Consider the following 14906-nt stretch of genomic DNA (forward strand, 5'->3'; position numbering starts at 1 on the left):
TCAGATTTATGAATGTGATAATTACTCAAAAAACACAATACGAGTATAGGCCTATCATCGATGTTGTTAGTATCAGCAGAAAGAAAGAAAACCATTACACAGCGAAATATAAAGTTTGTTGAGACAATTTAATTAAATTATCCCAGTGTAACTCCTGGGTTTGGTGTGTAGATCCACGGTTATACGTTTCAACACAAGGACGTTAACAGGTTTCACGCCAAGACATTTAAAGCTTTCAATTCTAAAATAAAATCTGAAAATCAATCGTAAACTCAGCTGGAAGTCGGTGGAAATTACAAAATCAAAACTTGAACAGACATCCTATTTATTTCTATGATTTTTTCAAATGAGAGAACCATGTCGGGTTCCTGCAGTCTGGACTGTTTTCTCTCTGAAAGAACCAAACCTCTCTCACAACACTTCAGTTTGCACCTGTTAGTTTCTCTCAGTAAAGTTCCAGTAATCTGATTTACAGTCGTTTACCTGTTTTGGCTTGAATTTTCACCTCCCATGTTCCGTTCAGAAATGCGTCGATCTGATCTGGAGAAACAAGTGGCGCAATTAATAAACTTCACACTTTAGACTTTGACTCCTTTACACAGGAAATCTGTTTTGGCTTTAGTCTCTGATCAAAGTGCATTTATTTATAAGTGGAAATCTGATAAACTGCAATTTTATTGTCCCGAGGGCAATTTGATTTGCAGACTGGGTTTAAAACAACATGTAGTAAAGTACAACGCCGTAGGCTATTGGGGCGGTGATAAGGTAGGTAGGTAGGTAGGTAAGGGGTAGGTGATTTTTAAAAAATTTTTTATAATACAATAGGGGGAAGTGGGGTAATAGACTGAGAAAAAACTCACAATTTCTAGTGTCCTAAGTCTAAGTGTTTACATTTTTCGTGTTTTTCTCTCATTTCTCTTCGACCCAACATGTTGTAACATCACCTGTCCACCAGGTGGCGGGAGAGAGTCTGGACTCTGGATCTGGTTTGATCAAAGCATCACAAGGATCCAGTCTGATAAGTAACAAACTGACTCAGAATTAGGAGGATCAGGCTGATCCTGGATTAAGGAACACAGTTTAATTATTAACTATGGCTTTCCCCCCAATAGTTAAATAATTTCCCACAATAATATGAGACTGGAAATTTATGAGCCCCAATCTGAGTAAAGCAGACTAAGAGCCCAATTCATGTTCAACAACTTCTTCACCGACTGCTGTAAACACTGATTAGGAGGCTGTTGAGGAAAAACACATAATCATTGCCATATACTTGCAGAATACAATAGTGCAGAATAAGGTGCTACGTGGTTTGTAATGACTAATAATTAACCAATACACTAATATGCATATTAGGTCAAAGGTCACATCACTACAATTTAGGATTATTCCTCACAACCAGAAACATCAACAGCCTCGTAAAATGTGACGTCATTTGTGGATCAGGAGTGAATATTTAGTTGTACTTTTCTGGATGTTTTTTTTATAATCCCCAAACGTCTCAATCATAACCTCAGAAATAATTCTATTTAATAATCAATTAATTTTCAATCCTATTCCAGACCTCAAAAGAAACCCTAAAAAACCCTCAGAGAGAATCAAAAAGGCCGCTGGCAAACCTGAACTAATTCACGCAGTGTTTCAGTCAGAACTCATACAGCAGAACACGTGAGAAGAACTATTCAAAATGTGAAACTGTATGAGAATCCAGATTCAACAATATTTCTGTCATTTTGTCTAAGTCTAAAAATGTATTCTCCATAGTTTTACAGAATTTCCCAGCATGCACAGCAAGACTATCATGTAGATTTTTTTGCATCACAAATGTCAAACCACTATTTTGTTCAAAAGGTAAATTTTAATCTGTAAGCAAATGATTCAGCACAATTCAGTTGAAGTGTTTCTTTGTTTCAAAAAGATCCAGCTGTTTACGGAGCGATCCGACCGAAAAAAACCAACATGAAAATCCTTCTGTTGTCAGTAATGAGACGAAACCATGAGCTGAAATGGGCGTTAATCAAAAATAGCTTCACCTAATCAAAAACATATGTACAAATTTACATACAGAAATAAAAACAAAGACTCATGAATCAAAAGCAAAGGGAACAGATTTGGCAAACAGTGTTTTAACTGGAGAGACATGAAGAGAGAAATTCTTCCAAAAAACCCCAAAAAACCTCCTCATCAGTTTGACCTGCAAAACATCAACACTGTGTGTGTGTGTGTGCGCGCATGTGTGTTAGCTCTGATGAAGGATGAGAAAGCTGTTGTTCCTTCAGTGGAACAGCAGAGGATTTCATCACTAAATCGTCTGAATCCATAAATCATCTGAATTTAAATGTAATATGTTGACCTTGGGAGAATAAATGTACTTTTTCTAAATTAATATTCAAACAAGGCAAAGCAAAGCAGACTGTTGGCGCCTCATTTATAAAAGAAAAAACAAAAACTTTGACTGCATCCTCGCTTCTGTAATACAAACATTTCACAGAATAAGATAAAAACAAATTCTACTTACAGCCTTCACACAGGATAACAGATTCTTGTTTTAGCTTTTGATACAGAACAGAAAGTTGGAGAAAATTCATGTAATCCACTGATTTGGAAATCAAAGTCTTTTTGTTTTTTTTCCATCAATCAAAACTTTGGCTTGGATTCAGATAAAAAAAAAAAAACAATCTTTTTATCCTAACGGAGGCTCTGGGTGTCGACAGCAGCGCTAACAAGCTGCTGAAAACTAGAGAATTAATCCAACAACCGATACATGAGTTACACATGAAAAATCAACAACATAAAAAACAACATAATAAACAACATAATAAAGCCTGTATGTAACACTGATGTACAAAAACAAAAACATGATACAAAACAGATGAGAAGGAGCTTTCAGTCATTTCTGCTGCAGCTTTCTGTCGTTCTTCCTTCAGCGAGTCTTCAGGTGATCAGCTGGAAGGAAAGAGTTAAAGAGGCGGTAAGTGACCTGTGATCTTTATCGACATCTGCTGGTGAACAGTGGGAACTGCAACCACACTGACTGTTAATAATCAGATATGAAACAGATTAAGACAACAGTCTGAATAAGAATTTGCCATGTAAAAAGCATTTTCTGATTACACTTTCACAAAAACTTTGATTTTCCATTCCACTTTGATAGAAAAAAAATAGTACTTTGCATACATTTTATCCGTCATAAATGTATTTTGACCTAATTTAGTAGCACAGGAAAACAGTGCAAAAGGTCAAGGTTGAAGACTTTTAACAGCTGCTGTATAACCCCAGCTAATCGAGGTAATTAATAACACTGAAGAGTTGCTACACAATGCCTATAAAAATTATTCTCTCCCTTGTACTTTTTGGTATAAAAAACTTCCTAGCAAGAAAGGTAAGATTAGAGTAATTAAAAAAAAAAAATGTATTAAAGATGTCTAACTATAACCTTAGGATGAAGTCTTTTTTTCCCAATGAGGCAATTCAACCCGAGTGAGTACAAGCGGTGAATATGTTTATGGCCTACATTTTTGGAATTTTACACTTTCACAAAAACTTAATTGATTTTCCATTCCACTTTGATTAAAAAAAAAAAAAGAGTTCTTTTTATAGATTTTATCTCACATAAATGTACTTGTACCATATATACCTGTTCTTTTCTTGTGCTACTAAACTGACCTTATTTAGTAGCACAAGAAAAGAACAGGTATCTTGGTTTTAGATGAATCTCCTCAGTTCCAGTGTCTGGAGGTAGAGAAGTGAGCAGATCAGCTGCAGTTAAAACCTCTTATCCTTGCTTGTTTAGCAGTGTGTGTTTACTACACAGTTATGAAGTGTGTGTGTGTGTGTGCAGCGACAGACACTCACAGACTTGACGGTCTGTTTGATGAGGTCCTTCCTGCTGGTCAGGTCGTGGTCTGGGTAAGTGTCGTACACCTGGAAGACAGAGGGAGCCGGTGAGCTGCAACTCTACAGACAATACAGCTGAAAGACATGGACAAAAATCTAATTACAAATATCTGACAGAATATTGCAATTTAAACTGCGATTCACATCATTATGAATCGTTTTTCTTCTCATGAACTGTCAGACAAACTGTCAGTGTGAGTCTCTACTGTCTCGGTCCCGTCAGTAGAAGCAGTGTGAGTCTCTACTGTCTCGGTCCCATCAGTAGAAGCTGTGTGAGTCTCTACTGTCTCTGTCTCATCAGTAGAAGCAGTGTGAGTCTCTACTGTCTCGGTCCCATCAGTAGAAGCAGTGTGAGTCTCTACTGTCTCGGTCCCATCAGTAGAAGCTGTGTGAGTCTCTACTGTCTTAGTCTTGTCAGTGAGTCTCTACTGTCTCGGTCCTGTCAGTATGAGTCTCTACTGTCTCAGTCTCATCAGTAGAAGCAGTGTGAGTCTCTACTGTCTCGGTCCCATCAGTAGAAGCAGTGTGAGTCTCTACTGTCTCAGTCTTGTCAGTATGAGTCTCTACTGTCTCAGTCCTGTCAGTAGAAGCAGTGTATCTACTGTCTCAGTCCTGCCAGTAGAAGCAGTGTGAGTCTCTACTGTCTCGGTCCCGTCAGTAGAAGCAGTGTGAGTCTCTACTGTCTTAGTCTTGTCAGTGAGTCTCTACTGTCTCGGTCCTGTCAGTATGAGTCTCTACTGTCTCAGTCTCATCAGTAGAAGCAGTGTGAGTCTCTACTGTCTTAGTCTTGTCAGTGAGTCTCTACTGTCTCGGTCCTGTCAGTATGAGTCTCTACTGTCTCAGTCTCATCAGTAGAAGCAGTGTGAGTCCCTACTGTCTCGGTCCCATCAGTAGAAGCAGTGTGAGTCTCTACTGTCTCAGTCTTGTCAGTATGAGTCTCTACTGTCTCAGTCCTGTCAGTAGAAGCAGTGTATCTACTGTCTCAGTCCTGCCAGTAGAAGCAGTGTGAGTCTCTACTGTAGCGCTAGCTACTCTAGCGCCGGCCTCGGTCCCTTCCCACATCCCTGATGCTGCTGCCCCCTTTTGTGTCTCTGACCCTGTGTGTTCTGTTTGCAGCTGTTTCCCCCCTTCTTCTTTACCTGTGTGTGTCTGGGTGTGTTGTGTGTCTGGGTGTGTTGTGTGTGTGTCTGGGTGTGTTGTGTGTGTGTACGCGGCTTCCTCTCTCTCCTCCTCTCTGACTCCAGGTCAGTGTTCTACCTGGCAGTGACGGGTGCTGCCCTGGCTCTTCGTCGTCAGTGCTGCCTCGCTCTTCCTTTCCGCTGTTCCCTCCCGGACGCTGATTTATGACCGCTGCCCTCGCTCCTTTACTGCTGGCCTCAGCCCCCCCTCACCGCCGCATGCTCCTCCCCTTCTTTTGTCTCTCTCTGTTTTCTCCTGTCGTCATTGTTGCCCATGACTCTGTCAATGTTTTGCCGGCACCTATTGCACACTAAGCCGTCCCGGGGGGGGGGGGGGGGGGGGGGGGATCCCTATCTGCCTCAGCCCGCCCAAGGTTTCTTCCAAGTTTTTTCCTGGGAGTTTTTCCTTGTGTGCATTTAGGGTCTAAGGCTGGGGTGCCGGGTAGGTTAGGCTGTATAGAATAGGTAGATTGTTTGTCTCGCTAAATCTGCTCCTTCCTACCTTGTGTTTTTCATTATGCTGTCCTACAAAATTTTGTTTACCACTGATTGTGTTTAGTTAGACCTAGCTAGACACATTCTCTGTAAAGCCCTCTGAGACATGCTTGTGATAAAGGGCTTTATAAATAAATAAACTTGACTTAACTTACTGTCTCGTCCTGTCAGTAGAAGCAGTGTGAGTCTCTACTGTCTCAGTCACATGAGTAGAAGCAGTGTGAGTCTCTACTGTCTCAGTCCTGTCAGTAGAAGCAGTGTGAGTCTCTACTGTCTCAGTCCTGTCAGTAGAAGCAGTGTGAGTCTCTACGGTCTGTCTCATCAGTAGAAGCAGTGTGAGTCTCTACTGTCTCGTTCTGTCAGTAGAAGCAGTGTATCTACTGTCTCGGTCCTGTCAGTAGAAGCAGTGTATCTACTGTCTCGTCCTGTCAGTAGAAGCAGTGTGAGTCTCTACTGTCTCGTCCTGTCAGTAGAAGCTGCGTGAGTCTCTACTGTCTCGGTCCTGTCAGTAGAAGCTGTGTATCTACTGTCTCAGTCCTGTCAGTAGAAGCAGTGTATCTACTGTCTCAGTCCTGTCAGTAGAAGCAGTGTGAGTCTCTACTGTCTCAGTCCTGTCAGTAGAAGCTGTGTGTTTCTACCCTCTGGCAGATCTGTTTCATGGTCATCTCCTCCAGGTTCGCCTCCTTCAGCAGACTCTGCACCGTCTCCTTCAGCTGATCGTCAGTCGGAGCTTTCTTTATCATCTTGATGAGCGGAGCGTCGTCGTCTGAACTGTCCTCTGTCACTGAGAGAGAGAGAGAGAGAGAGCGAGCGAGCGAGAGAGAGAGGGAGAGAGAGCGAGCGAGCGAGAGAGAGGGAGAGAGAGAGAGGGAGACAGACAGAGACAGAGAGATGAGATATATACACATATATATATATAAATAGTATATCGAGAAAGAGAGACAAGGAGAGAAAAACAGGCAGATAGAGAGAGAGCATGAGACGAGAGAAGAAGTGGAGCGAAAGAAAAATGAATTGGTTTTACAGCTGTAGAGAAAAGAGAGAGACAGAAGCAAATGATTTTTCCATTCTCAAGAGAAAGAGAGAGTAAGAGGGAGAGAGACACAGGGAGAGAGGAGAAGGAAATTTATAACAAACACTTCAATACTGCCGAATTAGATGATAGTTAATCACGGCAAAATAAAATCACGATATACGATTATCTACGATCAGCTGCCTTCAGCCTCACTCAGACTCCGTTCCCTCACCTGTGCTCGTGTTTTTTTTGCTGTTGCTGCTGCTGTCGGCCTTCTTGGTCTTGGCGGCCGGTTTGGCGGGAGCCGCTCGCTTGGCCGCCGCCTTCTTTCTGGGCTGAGAAACAACAGAGAAGATCAGCAGGCAGCAGTGACATCACTAACAACACGACCAGCCGGGAGCCGTGCTTCTCCCGGCCGAGCAAAAAGAAAACCCAGTTCCAGCACGTTCTCCCTTTTAGACTAGATTAGATCAGGTGAAACTTTAATGATCTCCCAGGGGAAACTGCAGTGACAGATAATAAGGAACAGCGGAGAAAAATTTGATAGCGCAAATACAGGTTATTAGACAAACACTATAGAAAATATTCAAATGAAAATACATGAAGACGTATATATATTTACAGCATACAGAAAAAATACAACTGCAGAACACACCCACAGCTTACTGGAGTTTTCCCCCCTCAGATTTAATGCCAATGTGAATATTTTTTAAAAACTATAAAAGTGTCAGCTACATGTTTGTGTCTCACCTTCTCCTCGGCTTCACTGTCGCTGTCAGCGTCGGACTCGGACCGGTCTGAAACTTCCTTCTTCGCCCTCTTTTTAGGAGGAGCCGTCTTCTTCGCTGGTGTCCGCTGCCTTTTCACTGGAGCCGATTTCTTGGACGCAGCTTTCCCTTTGGCTGGCTTTGACTTGGGAGACTGGCAAGAAAAGTTTGGGGGTTAAAGATTTGCACGACAAAGTGAAGGGAGTCCAGCTGGGTTTGGAGTATGTTACAGTTTACTGTATGTGGCATGAAGGGATGAAGTTTTTGAAAATAAATAAACATTACCTAAAGCTCATCATTTAATATCTCTAAAATATTAAGGATCCGGTATGTCTTAAGTGTTATTTTATCTACTAAGGACTTCAGCTACCTGCCATCCTTTAAAAAGTACCATAGATGTTTTTTTAATTGTGGCATCAGTCATTTTTAAGAGTAGGCGTCACTTTTTCCCCCAAAAGGTGGATCTCTCATTTTGCAAAGAAATCCTTCAAAAGCAAATCAAGCCAATGCTTGACATTCTGTACTTCTGTACTTTTTTTTCCCAGCTTAACAGATTTTAAGACATTTTTAATGGCAGTTAGAAGGACATTTAAGAACTATTTTGCAAATATAATAAACATGAAAATGAAAACAACTATAGGCCTTTCAGAATATAAGAATGCATGGCCTCCTGGAAAAAAATCAACCTTCTGTCATGTTTTACTGAGTCAGACCATTTCTTTTATTCGATGGACACACTGTGATTATGATTCCTGCTGTCTGTTGATTTTTGGAACATATTGACGGTAAGAAGTCGCTATTTTGTGTGAAGTAACATCACTTCGGCACATAAACGGGAAGATTATCTACATGCCGAATTTACCAGAACATCCTACAAATTAGTAACAAAGTCTCAAATTATATTTTCAGATGTGTGTTTTTTGCCGATAAGCAAGGCAGAAACTGACAGATTTTTGAAGGGACCTTGGTGTGGCAGGAGAGCCTTCAGCCTCGGCCCGCTCCTGTGTTTCTGAATGCAGAAATCTCTGTTCACTTTGTTTCACTCTCTACCATCCAGGAACCTGCTGATATTTACTAGTCAGATTATGCTTCAGGGCAGCAGAAATATTACGCATTTAACTTTTAAGATGGTTCAGTACTTTTCCAGGACCTGCAGACACCCTGTCTGTCTACTAGGGCTGAACGATTTTGAAAAAATATCTAATTGCGATTATTTTGACTGATATTGCAATTGCGATATGATTTGCGATATTAGAGGGAATGATAATTTTTACATCATTATTCTCATTTTCATTGAGAAACATATTAAAATGATTATGGTGTGATTTTTGCGGGGATCTGTACCAAACAAAGATGTTTTCTTGAGTCTGTAAAATATGATGTGTAGGCCAGGACATCTCTGCAGCACGACAGTATTTAATTTAAAATGGTATTTTGACACACATTTCACCTTGAACAAATATTGCGCCTCCTAGGATTTGAAAATTGCAGTAGGCCATATTGCGATTTCGATAAATTTTTTATTAATTGTTCAGCCCTACTGTCTACAGAGAACCAAACATCATTTGGTGTCTTGTTCTACTCTAAATATCTAGCTGATGGTAAAACAGTGAAAGTGGCAACCTCACCTCCTCTTCTTCTTCCTCCTCCTCCTCCTCCTCCTCCTCCTCTTCCTCTGCAGAGTCCTCCGACTCTTCAGACTGCTCCTCGTCTTTGTTAGACGGTTTCTCCTCGGTGTCGGAGCCCTCGGCCTCCGCCGCCGCGCCCGCCTTGTCGTCTTCCTCTTCGTCGTCGTCGTCGCTGCTGGAGTCCATGACGATGGCTTTGGACTTGCTCCCCGTCTTGGCCTTCTTGGGGCTGGCCGACGAGCTCCTGGGCTTCGGTTTGCTCTTTTTCTTGGTGTTGGCCTTCGAGTCGTCGCCTGACAGTTTCTTCTTTGATTTCTTCTTTTTCTTTGAGAGCAGAGGCTGCCGGGGGACAGAGATTTCAGTTACAGCACTGATGAGTAAAGACGGGCTGATTCTTCCCTCTGTGAGTTTAGGTAGCGCTGGTGCTTAAGAGTCTTGTTCCACATCCGTTCCTGTTCTGATTCCTTCTCTGGTTCTAATGCTGGTTGCACTGGTAAAATATTGTTTGGATACTTTATATGGCTGCAACTAACAATTATTTTCCTTAGTGATTGTTTTTTCAATTAATCAATTCATCATTTAGTCTACAAAATGTCTGAAATAATGACAAATGCGTCAAAAGTGACTCTTCAAATTTCTTCTTTAGTCTGCCGTTCAGACTAAAGAAGAAAACCCCCCGAAGTATTCATTTCATAATGATATGAAACAGAGAAAAGCAGTAAATCTTAGCATCTGTGAAGCCGTAACTACATTAATCATGTACTACGTACAAATGTTTGGTATTTTTACTTGATGAATGACTAAAATTATTATAATCGATTAATTTTCTGAGTGACTGATTGAGATTCAGTCAGTTTGGACTGAATTCATTTTCAATTAGATCATTTCAAAATGTAAACACAAATTTTAATTTGTTCACTAATGTTTGAGCATGCATTTTCAAACATTTGTTACAATGATAGGACAACCCGCTCATCCTTGTGCTCAATATTTGAATGTTAAAGAACATCAGGAATTGCTAATGAATTCACCTCAACATATTACTGCTATTGTGGTGGCACAGGAGGAACAAAAATAATAATCATCAACTATATATTGCTCCCTTTTCTTTCTTTCTTTCTTTATTTTTTAAGTGACTTCACTGACCATAAACCAATTATAAATACAAGCCACTAAGAAACAATAAAACCGCTGCAGCTCACCTTCCCGCTGTTCTTGGGGGCGGTGAGGAACGTCAGGATCCTGTCGATCAGATCGGACTGGGTTCCCTTCTTCTCCAGGTCCAGCACCTTACAGATCCCTCTCAGTTTGGAGTTGTTAAAAGACGAATTCCTGCATCCAAACAGAAAGATATTTGCCCTTTCAGCCCGTCTGCAGCGGTTCAGTTTGTCTGCGTTCACATCTTCACCTCCTCGCTCCTTTCCACCTCCTACAACAGTCTTTCCTTCACATTCAGGTAGCTGGAAAATTGCATCCACAACGAGAGAAATGTAAGAAGCAAACTGGTCTGTGATCAGAAACTCACCTGATTAGTTTATCTTTCTTTTTGGTGTAGGATTCGCTGTCCGCCTCGAAGGGAAAGCCGTTGAACAGACGCATGTTCTTCCTCATCGTGGCCATCTGACATGGGAGCGAACCATGAATTGATTTGAGAATAATATTCACATTTAAAGTGTAATGTCACTTATTCTCTGTTGCTGTCAGTTCTGTGGCGGGTTTGTTAAAAGACTACAGCAGAGGATGTTACCAACTTCAAGGAGGCAATTACACCAAACTAGCAGAGGGAGATTTGAACCACTAGAGGGAGCAACAGCCTGTGAATCTGTACAAGAGCACAAATCTATCCCTCTGTACACATAATACATAATACAACTTAATATGAAGATTTTTAAACCCCTCTTTCCCTGCTGCAGGTTTCAGAAACCAAACTTTAGACTTTTTAAGACCTTTTTAATGTTTCCTGGAATTGAATTTAAGACCTATTTAAAAACCCAAATACAGAAGCAAAGCTGTTAAAACCAACTGATGTTTTTGAACATAGCTGATGAAAGTTGTGAAACTATAAAAGAGCGGTGTAACAAAAAGCAATACTGGAGGTTAATTGTTGAGGGAAATTAATTCCAGTTGTGTTAAGCAAAGCAGATATGATGCATTTTGCACTACAAACCCTGTTCTGGTTCAGTGTTTCCCTATATAAATATATATATGTTTTTTTAACTGTGCTGGTGTGACACGAGGACCCACGAGGTCCGAGGCATTATTTTTAAAATATTTTTGGCATGGTAGAATACAAACTATAATATAGTATACTGCCATTACAAGGTGAAAAAATAAGACCACTAAAAACTAGATTGAAGATATTTTAATACTTTTTATGACCTTAAATTTCAATGATTTTTTTTTTTACCCGCAACCCGGTCTAAGACATTTCACATGCCACATTTATCTGTCTATTTGTCTGATTTAACTGTGGTTGAAGTGTTCAGTTAGTGTTTACAGCTTTAGGACAGAGACTCAGACATTAAACTTCACTCCCGCAGAGTAAACCTGGATCTATTTCCCTCCGGCGGCTCGGCTCCAGGTGTGTTTACCTTCCCCGGCCTGTCGAACAGGATGGTGTGCAGAGGCTTCAGATCCGCCGGCTTCATCTTCCCAATGTGGTAGTTGGTGCGAGGAATGTCTCCTAGTTTATCTCCTCCACCTGAACGGAGAGAAGAAACAAGCTGAAGGCATTCACACAGGAGAGAGATGCACAAAGGCTTCCTCACTAACCAACTAAATGTATTAGAGCTGCATGATACTGACAAATAATTATATTGTGATTATTTCACTGTGATATAAAGGACTTACAACTGGACCATTTCATACCAATTTTAAAGTCCAAATTGATGAACTGCTGTCCTCGGAGTGCACATGCTTTTGGGATGTATTAGGCTTTTATTTTATTTCACATGCCTTATGTTTTGTTGTCTTTTATGTTTTATAATGGTGAAACAATATATGCTGCCGTCTTGGCCGAAAGAGATGTAAACCTCCATGTGATTTTCCTGGTTAAATAAAGGATAAATAAATTCAATAATTTACAGAAAACAAAATACAGTATACAGAGACATTTCTCTATTTCTATTTTAGATGTTTCTTTCTTTTACTGTTGCTTAAGATTTGCAGTGTTTGAAAACAAATGTTTTTAAATAATGTGGAATTGAATGTATGGGTCAGAACATCACCTTTAGGATCCATTCTGAGCTCCACCACTCTGATAAAATATGTGCAGCCTCATGCGATTTGGAAATTGAAGTAGTTCATAGTGCAATATTCAGTTTTTTCCCATTAATTGTTCAGCCCTAAAATGCATCATGTCCAGCAATCTTGTGACCTTCTAAATATAGACTTATATCACTAACCACTAACTACCAGAGTTTGTCATAATCAAAGATCTTAGTAAATAAAAATATGAAGGTTGCACACTCTCTCTCTCCACACAAATGATTTATTTCACACCACCAACATGTTTCTTCAGGGTGTCAGACATCTTACCGTCTTCGATCTTTAGCTTCTCCTTTGGCTTCGGCATCTGGAAATCGAGCCGCTCGATTATTTTCTTTGTTCGCTTTCCCTCGAGGATTTCACCTACAGCTGCAGCGAGGAAATACATATGACAGAAAGAAAGTCAAAAACAGACTGAGAGCTTAATATCTTCACTGGATATGAAGGTTTTAGTGGGTGTTCAGCATGATGTCTGCTGAGAGCGGCTGGGCAGTATGACTCAACTAGCTCTACAAACCAGTAATCCCTTAAAATAACCTTACATTTACATTAATTCACCCCTTAATTCATGCAAAAACCTTAAAATCAATTAAAGGAGTTATTAACGGAGGAGACCCCATCAAAACCTCCTTAAACACCCATTAAGTTTTTACTCCTTACTTTGCAATTTAATGTAAAATTCAGGGAGACAGGAACTTTCCATTAACAACTCATTAATAACCTGTAAACCTGCATAAAAGGCATAAAAAAATCCCTTAATTACTGGTGTCTCCATGAATCAACCTATGAATAAATCCTGTAAAAACTCATGATACTAACCTTACTTGCCATGTCATTTATAATGGATAATTAATGTTTATGTAATGGAGAAATTAAGGACAATTCAGGGATCAAATTAAGGGGTTTGGTTTCGTAGTGTAGACCATGTCACTCTGTAGCTGAACATCATTCTTCACAACAACAAACATCACAGTATGAGTGAAGAGGGCAGAACTACAGCTACATAAAATGTGTAATCATGTGTGTTGGGATGAGTTTGTGTTTACCCGGCCCTCTGGTGCGGCTTTTCTTGGGACTGGGCCGCTCTTCCTCCGCCTCCTTCTTTGGTTCCTCCACATCTTCCTCTGACACCGCAGAGCTTTCCATCGGTTCCTCCGCCAGCTCACTCATATCTGCACCGCCGGGGTCTGTCTGTGTCAACTTATCCTGTCAGGGGAAAGATGAACACACATGCATCAGTTTAATTACACCATCACTTAGTCCTGACCTGTGCCGTTCACTCCTGTGTGGAGAGAAAGACGAGCCGAAGTCCATTCAAAAACCTGGAAGATTAATCTTGCCTTGCAAACATACCTAGCAGGACATAACTTAAGACCTTTTATGAACTGTTCAGGTCTTCTGGTAAATTATATGGAAATGAAATTGTATTGAAGTGCTGCTTGGTGTATTAACTTGTATGTATTCTGAATAGTAGAGTGGCTTCTAAAGATTCGTTGACGTGTTAACTCAGGTTCTGTCAGGTATGTTATGTACCTTTAATTGCCGATAAAAACTGCCCGACTTCTGAATGAAGTTTGGCTGGTATCGGGACAGATACAGTTTGTGTGCAACAGCTACAGGATCAGGTCTAAGGTGTGTTGAGAGGAAACAGAGGGAACCTTCAATTAACCTTAAATCTGTTTAGGTCCAGGAATGAAATACGAGCGGCAGATTTTGCATGTAGGCTCAGCTAATGCTAAGCATCAGAGGAACTATTTGGTTATTTATTTAAATGTGTCCTCAGTGTCCCTTCATACTGTCCAGCTTGATGCTGTCGCTTATCTTCTTCTCCACCGAGCGACGTCAGTGTGGATTGGCGCGCTGTAGGCATTTCAAACATGTTAGCTAACTTGCGTGTTAAGTTAGCCAGCTACTGGGCCCAGATAAGACACAACACCCACTCCTGTGACACCTTGGTGTAAACTACGGTTTGACTGATTAGTTGTTGTTAACTATTTTGCATTTGAATTAAAACTGACAACCTAACGTTAGCTAATAAACTAGTCCATGCAGCTAACTGCCTGCTAACCTTAGCCAGCTTGCTGTGACAACAACAACTTACAGCAGTGCAGTAACGTTGAGGGAAACGGCGATCAGTCTGATTTACGGCCTGACGCTGTCTGTCAGAAACATATTCCGGGTAAATGTAATCAAATATCCAAACTGTCACTATCTGGCATTATCTAGTGAGCTAATAAAACTTTACCTTGTTATGAACCAGAGAACTGCGTCTGTTTGCTTTTTGTTTGAGCTTTCAAAATGGCGGTTCGGCTGGTGGGCGGGGACTGCCGCGGCGGCTACTCCGCTGATTGGACCCCGGCCTGGTGACGACAACACAACAACGGAGGCTGGGCTGTCAGTTGAATGATGCCGCGTTCAGGTGCTTCTCGCATGCTCGTACTTTCGACGAGTTTAACGTTGCAAGTACGGCGTGTTGCGCATCCAGGTAGGCTTGGACGGAAAAAAATGTAAAAACTGGACAAGACAACAAAAGTAGTTCTCTATTGGCTATTGTTTATTTCAGAAACCCAGTGGCACAGCGCTATTTTGTGCCGCAGCGGCAGAATAAAGAGGAGAAATCAGACATTGAGTCTTGCATTGTCAACCACAAACAAACAAA

At 40.9% G+C, this 14906-nt stretch overlaps 1 protein-coding gene across 4 annotated transcripts; it reads right to left on the minus strand.

The window, feature by feature from the left end:
* Window positions 1–1844: 1844 nt before the first annotated feature.
* Window positions 1845–14506, minus strand: dek (DEK proto-oncogene). 4 transcript variants are annotated; one of them, XM_071908683.2, is made up of 12 exons: window positions 14349–14506; window positions 13294–13453; window positions 12518–12616; window positions 11572–11681; window positions 10506–10600; window positions 10183–10312; window positions 8981–9319; window positions 7336–7506; window positions 6818–6920; window positions 6209–6348; window positions 3856–3924; window positions 1845–2946 (listed from the first exon to the last, which is right to left on the minus strand). In XM_071908683.2, the coding sequence occupies exons 2-12, from the start codon at window positions 13415–13417 to the stop codon at window positions 2935–2937; spliced, it is 1392 nt and encodes a 463-aa protein (XP_071764784.1). In that variant the 5' UTR covers window positions 13418–13453; window positions 14349–14506; the 3' UTR covers window positions 1845–2934. The 4 variants fall into 4 exon arrangements, 2 of the variants coding, with proteins under 2 accessions (XP_071764784.1, XP_071764782.1); XM_071908681.2 differs by having other exon boundaries at window positions 6209–6354; XR_013506947.1 differs by lacking the exon at window positions 1845–2946 and having other exon boundaries at window positions 6818–6915.
* Window positions 14507–14906: the final 400 nt, after the last annotated feature.

This window comes from Centroberyx gerrardi, chromosome 12 (assembly GCF_048128805.1).
Source record: "Centroberyx gerrardi isolate f3 chromosome 12, fCenGer3.hap1.cur.20231027, whole genome shotgun sequence".
Lineage (NCBI taxonomy): Eukaryota > Metazoa > Chordata > Actinopteri > Beryciformes > Berycidae > Centroberyx > Centroberyx gerrardi.